This window comes from Pygoscelis adeliae, unplaced genomic scaffold (genome assembly GCF_000699105.1).
Source record: "Pygoscelis adeliae isolate BGI_AS28 unplaced genomic scaffold, ASM69910v1 Scaffold96, whole genome shotgun sequence".
NCBI lineage: Eukaryota > Metazoa > Chordata > Aves > Sphenisciformes > Spheniscidae > Pygoscelis > Pygoscelis adeliae.
In genome coordinates this window covers 2,064,454-2,071,311 of record NW_008824935.1, presented here as the reverse complement: position 1 = coordinate 2,071,311, position 6,858 = coordinate 2,064,454, and the positions used below count along the sequence as shown (strand labels likewise).

The window sequence follows — 6,858 nt, the reverse complement described above, 5'->3', positions numbered from 1 at the left end:
AAGTCTTGAAGGAAATGCAGGTCAAAGCCCAAAAAAGCTCTTGATCAGAGATTGCTGGAGGAAAATCTTCCCAGATGCCATTTAATAGGCAGCAATCACCCCAGGAGTGGGAAAGCCAAGTACGCTTGAAACATGGTTGCAGTTCCTAATAGGCCTTGTCACACTTAAGGCACTGCAAGCTCCATCCAACGAACAGCTGAAGCTGGCTGGCGATTCATAAAGCCAACAGTTTAAAGTTTATTATGATGAAAGCACTTAATGACAGCCATCGCTAGGGGCCCATCATTTATAAAGCTGTGCTGAGTATTAGACATGTAGCATGACCACCAATTTTATGTCACAATTGCTACCATAAAATGACCTTTGGTGATTTTTACTGCATGTGGTGGACAGCTCTTCTTTTACATTAGTGCTCTGTGGCTTTTCTTTGCAGACTATTATGCTGTCTAAAGCTTATTTGGCACTGTCGTGAGTCTCAACCCTTGTTATTACCCCGAAGGCCTGTCTAAAGGAAAACTCTCATGTTCTATTATAGCACTCCAATAATTTACAGATCTTACCATCCTTGGTTAGCGTCATAATTTAGTGCAGATATTCCTTCATTGTTACCACATTTAATAAAATCCCTCTGTTTCTACAGACCGGACTAAATTTCCCAGCCGGGCCAGTAAAATACATATGCTCCTGTATTAGGGAGACACGGATAACGGGTTTTAATTTTTTGTTGTCAGTTGAAAAGAACAGTAAGCAAAAGCAGTGAGCGGTAGTTAACCTGGGAGAAATCTCCTTAAAGCCTTGGGTATGAATGCTAGGCATTGCACAAACACCAGACGTAATTTCAGTGCATAATGCACAAACAGACATTTGCATGTGAACAATATTACTTAATTACCTTTCAATGTTTAGACCTACTTTGTATACTTAGGAAGTGTTTGAATATACCAGCACTTTACTGTCCTGATGTAAAGCATTACCAGTAAAGTGGTCTGTCCATGCTACAACACCTTTAAATTGTATATATAATTTTATAAATGATATAAAATCTGTTTCTAGTCCATGAAAAAACACACTAGCATCGCACACTGCAATCTTGAAAGGATTTAAAATATGTGATTTCTGCTGGTACCTACTGTATTGGGTTTTATATAAAGCTTTTTTCAATAAGGTAAATTGTTACATGACAAACTCATCTTCCACCATTATCATCTGCTGTTTGTGTTTAACAACAGGAGTCCTGGTCTAACAAAACTGTTGTAATGGCTGTACAAATTACTCAGCTGAAAGCTTTTCACCAAACCAAACAGTATTAATCAGCAGTTCTTATGAAGGTGCTAATTAAAAACAATTTTCTTCCTCAGTTTGCAATACTAAGCCATCTTCATTTGCACAGTTTCCAATATACAGCTACTGTATACACTCACACTTCAGGGCCTCTATTAACTATTGAATCTCCTATTACCTATTTTATTACATTCCTGTCTCCCAAGTTTAGAAGCTTGTTGACATTTTAGAAGTCACAGCATGATATGTTTAATCATTTTAAAAGTACATTAATTGAAGTCAGAGTCAGGAAGAAATAACAGGTCTTCTAGCACGCAGGCTCTGGCAGGGCACAACACAGGCTGAACGTTCAAATCCTTTTCTGCTAGCACAACCCATCACCCAGGGGCAACATTTTACAGCTGGAGGGGGACGGTGCCTAATGCAGAGAACCACGGGTTTTTCGCTTGTTTTTAGTAAGCAATCTTCTACAAGTGACACGGTGTTGGGTATCTGCAGGGAAATGCATCCAAAATAAAAGATACTTTCTGTTACTGAAGGCCTATCGCTCCTTCGCTGTCGTCAGCCACGACAGCTCTTTGTTTTTGGGGGCTTGGCATCTGTTGAGTTTAACCCAGATTCGAGGGTCAAGATGTTTTTTCTCAGGCTGTGGAATGCCATCTGGACTCCTGCTCCGTGCATCTTCCCTCTACTTTCCACACACTTTACACACAAGAAGACAATGAAGATCCAATGCCGCTGTTGGACAGAGATGGAAAATATCCAGCTTTTACCCAGCCACAACAATATGCTGGGCTTTTTGGCAGCAAGCCAGCTGCTGACTAAGCAAGGAGCCTTAATAGGCTAAACCCTTTAAAAATGGGAAAGTTAGGTTTGTTACATTCAGCTGTTTGAACAGAGTCCACAGGTCGGAGAGGGAGACGGATCTTGCAGAGGAGATGCTGCACTTAGTCGCACAAAATCTGGGGTCAGTTCTAGAGCGTATTGGCTGCTTTCTAAATGGCTATAGGCAAATGGAACAGCAATACTGTCTGCGCCTCAGGTTCCCTCGTATGGGGAATGGGCATGATTTGGGGGGGTCCCCCCCTTTACTTAAACATTCAGCTGCAAATTCACTAAGTCATGTATTGGCTTTCTTTTAGCTTTATGGGGTTTCGCATCAGGGTGCCCTCATTTTGGCTGGGTTAAGTAAGTACTGTTGCAGCGCAGACGAGAACAATACTGAAAATCAGCTTTTAAAACCATCTTTCAAAAGATGCCGGTGTGCTTACAACCAATGTTAGGCTACTGATTTGTGACAGTGAAGGCATGACAAACCGTCTTAATCAGACTCAGGAGAATCTAAAAAGTGAATATAAAGATAGAAAGCAACAAAATTGTCTCCTTCTGAGGAAACAACACGAGATGACCACGCTGCACAGAAAACGTTTTAGATGTAACCGCTGGTGCACGCTGTCCTAGCACCTTCCACCAGCGTCTCAAAACATTTCACAATAGTTAAAGGCATTTGCAGTTCTTTCCCTGATTTAAAGAAGAAGAAAACCATGCATAAAGAAATCCAGGCTAAACTATGCATTTATAATTCGCCCTGTGAAAAGACAGGGACCTGGTTGCTTCCCCTCTTGCGTTAGGGGGAGCGGGTGAAAGATGGTAATAAAACGCTGCTCTCTCCAACTTGCAATGTGTTGCTGCCTTTTGCCTCTTCCCCCGCCGTATCAGCTGTGCCACCTGCCATATCAAGAGGTGGATCAAAAGCTCCACCCACTGCATCCTCTTTTGTTCAGGGAACAGCGAAGGAGAGTTGTAATGGAGATATAACGCTTGATAAACCGTACACAGCCAGGCTGAAGATGTACGGATGCTTTTCATGGGGGGAACAATTTTAATCCCGCTTCCCTCCTCATCCAAACACGTAGCCATTAAGCCACAGGCAAAATGTGAATGACTTGCCTAATAAGGATTTTGCAGCTGGACTGGTACCCGGGATAGCAAGTTCTCCTGCCTGATCTCACGTTCTTAAGACATTTTTCATTTCAAATCAAACTTATTTCCCAAATGGAAAGATTTGTCCCATTGTAAATGCAGTAAACTATATCATTAAAAACATACCAAGTACCAGAGACTAGTTAAAGCGCATCACGTGAAAGGCTCTGACACGTTTTATAAGCATGATTTGATAAACTGCCTAACTTTTTCTTAGCAAAGATATTTGATGTATTAATAAACGCTGTATTTTTATTAAAATTTAAGAGCTCAGAACCAGTTCAAGTCCCTACTAACATGAGGGACTCTGAGAGATGTCTCTAAAAATGAACACTTCTAGTGCCTCGTATACAGTAAATCCTACATCTGTGACTTTTCAATACCCATTTTAAAACAAAAAATCAGGAAGAGAGCTTGCTTATAATACCTCTAAAAATATCTACACGGACCAAACCTGCAAGCACTTATGTAGATGAGTAACTTTACTGCCTGTGGAGCTCCAATGTGAGTTTGCAGGATGAAGCCTAAATGCATCTTTGGTAAACAAGCCATCAATTACACACTTTAGGGATGGCAGCACCTGTGCAAAGCCTTCAACTCAAACGACAGACACTGAAGAAATAAAAAGCAATTATCAGCTACTAATTTGAGTAAAACTGTTTTCTTCTTAGAGCTAAAAACACAATTTTCAGTGACTCTGGTTCTGTTTTTGGCAACTAACAATCTTTATTAGATTATTGTACAGCAGACATTCAAGGCCTCTCAAAAATAAAAGGTTCACAAATTTTAATATTTCACTATTTTTCACACTCCTTTGTTGATTCTAAAGATTTCCTTATACATGTTTTTAGAGAAAACAAAGGCACTGCTGTGTGGGACAAACAAAACAAAACTAATTAAACTAAAGCCACCTTCACAGCGATTTTAAATTACTCCTAAATGCTTTTGATTTCTTACTAGACAAGCATCTTCCAACAAGAGTTTGAATATGAAACTCATACCGGCTATAGGGGAGACATACTACTCAGTTCTAGGATAAATGGTTGGTTTGCATTGCCCCTGGTCTTTATCTAACACTGAGAATAGGCTGCTTTTTATCAAAAGAGGAATAAATTGCTGTTATTGTGATGTTAGCCCATCACTTGGCATTGCAATTCAAGTTTTTGTGAGAAAGAAATGTATGATCTAACTGCGACTTGACCTATGCCTTCCGAGATCCATCTAGGTGCTCTAATGGAGCATAAAAAGTATTGAATACAAGGACATGCAAACCGGTAGTGAAGAAATTTTTTTGAGAAGAGCAGCGAAGAGAAAGGGACTTTCACGAGCTCGTGGTTTACATGCTGCCCAATTTGTTAAATATGGAAGAACGCTTATTGCCGAACTGCAGTTCTCTTAATTAATGTATGTCAGCATGATCCTCTACACTTCCTGGCATCTAGTACCTCCCTCTCTCAGTCATGCTCTCTGCCTCTCTCTCTCTTTTCATCATTTTAAAAGTGTTGCGGTTTAAGAGACTGTACAGGATTCTTTAATGATCCAGGTTGTTTTTCTGAGAAGCCATTAAAACGGTCTATTAAACTGTTAAGAAAATAAGAAATTGCTCCTATTTCTTTCTAGGATTTTTGTCTTTCCCAGTACGAGAAGAGTCACGTTAAATGTTTATCAAATACTTGGGCCACAATATATCACAATATAAACTAATTCAAGGCAGATAGTTTGATTACACTACAAAATCCTTCCGTTGTTTTAGCGTTTCTCGGAATTTATCAGGAAAGGATGTATTTTTTTAAAAGCAATTGCTAGGATAGTAGCATTTAGATTTTAGTCCTGATAAAGGCTCACTTTCCATTCATAGTCAGAACCTAAATGTGCTCTTCTTGTACCTAAACAGATAATAAGCACTCAGCACACTCCCCCTTCTTGACACAACACACTGAGACTAATCACACATAATTGGAGAGGAGGAGCAGAGGGGCTGGGCAGGCTATTGTGTCCAAAGGACAAATGGTCAGTTTATGAGGCTTTTGTCTGATGCATAATTTCTTACACATCTACAGGAGGAAAAGTCCTGCTGGAAAAAAACATATATACACACACATATATAAAAAAAGCCTTCAACACCAAAGCAAATGAGGACATTTCAATCATGGATAGAAAAATCAACAGTGGAATTAAAAAAAAAAAAAAAAAAAAGCCGAGCATTCAATAGGTGCGTTTTTAAAAGATCTTAGGACAACTATTTCCTTACTAATTAAACGTGAACGCATTTACTACTTTACAACCGGTTATAGAAGTCTGCAAAGTATATTATTCACGTATTTTCAAATACACCCAAAAATAACATTTAAAGAGATTAACAAAGTACATGCAAGTTTAAAGGCACAAAAGAGAAGGAAGCCAGCTTTACACCTTTGTTAATGCATACATGTGAAGTCCTATTGGTTTTAGGCTGGAATATAATTGGAAAAATAAGTTCTAAAATGATACAAAAAAGATGTCTCAATGTTTACACACTGTGAAACAAGCCACGATATCTTCCTCAGCGTTTAGATTAGAAATATTTCTCTAATGATGACCCAGGAACAAAACGGGGGGAACTGAATCCTCCCCACTCCCTGACCATCCACATACATGGATTAATTTTCAGTAGTCCACCTTAAAACAAAAAAAGAAGTGTCATCTTCTATCTGTGTTTGGTTAAAACGAGAAGAAAAGGGTAATGGAGGTTTTCCTCATATGTATCTTTTTCTTCATTTTTCAACTGCAAATAAAAAATGGATAAAGTGAGCAAACTGTACGAAAGCATTTTTAAAATACTGACAGCTCTTGCTTAACTGTATTCCTTAGTGCAAATGACACTACTAAAGATTAAACATTTAATAACTACAAAAAGAAATCTTAAGGTCAAATACTATCACAGGTATGGAACAGTATGTCAAATATTATCAGGAGCTGGTCAGAGTTTGTAGACAAACCAATTCACGCAACGAACAGTTGAACATTACTTATAAAAAAAGTGAGGTCCCAAATTTCTGTATTAAATAAATTATGTTCACGTGAGCTTTAAGGCCTGAATTAAATCCACTGAGCAAGGAACTTCAGAACAAAGGCTAAAAGTTTATCCCTAATCAGCCGAACTACTGCTGTATATTTGGTATTTAAGATCAACAACTGTTTCAGACCTCTGAAACACACCATAATCTTACCTGAATGTTTACATAATTGGGAGCCACTTCCAAGGCTGTAATGCAGATCTTGATAGGCTTATTTATTAATTCTGTTTAATTTTAAAAATTCTTATTGTAAAAGAGAATTATAACCTGATAATTAGAGTGGTACAATTCCAATTGCTAGGGATAATGTTACGTGTGCTCTTCTGATCTACACTAAGAGAATATGTTCCTAAAAAGTAATGAATATTTATTTTCTTAGGTATTCTGGTTAAATGCAATTTAAAATACATATACATATTACACTGAAGTATGTGGAAACTGCTTATACATATTACATTTTGTAATCACCTCAAATGAAAATATTTGCATGTTTTTAATATGAGCCTAAAGGAAGAAATGTAAGAAAAAAAAAAAAAAG

At 38.1% G+C, this 6,858-nt stretch overlaps 1 protein-coding gene across 1 annotated transcript in view; it reads right to left on the bottom strand.

Annotated features, from left to right (window-relative positions):
• Positions 1–5,534: 5,534 nt before the first annotated feature.
• The window catches only part of CAMKMT (calmodulin-lysine N-methyltransferase), a 219,023-nt gene continuing 217,699 nt past the window's right edge, over positions 5,535–6,858 (bottom strand). Inside the window, exon 10 of the mRNA XM_009325341.1 lies at positions 5,535–6,028. Coding sequence (XP_009323616.1) covers positions 5,951–6,028 — 78 coding nt within the window. The 3' untranslated portion in view covers positions 5,535–5,950. The remainder of the gene's footprint in view (positions 6,029–6,858) is intronic.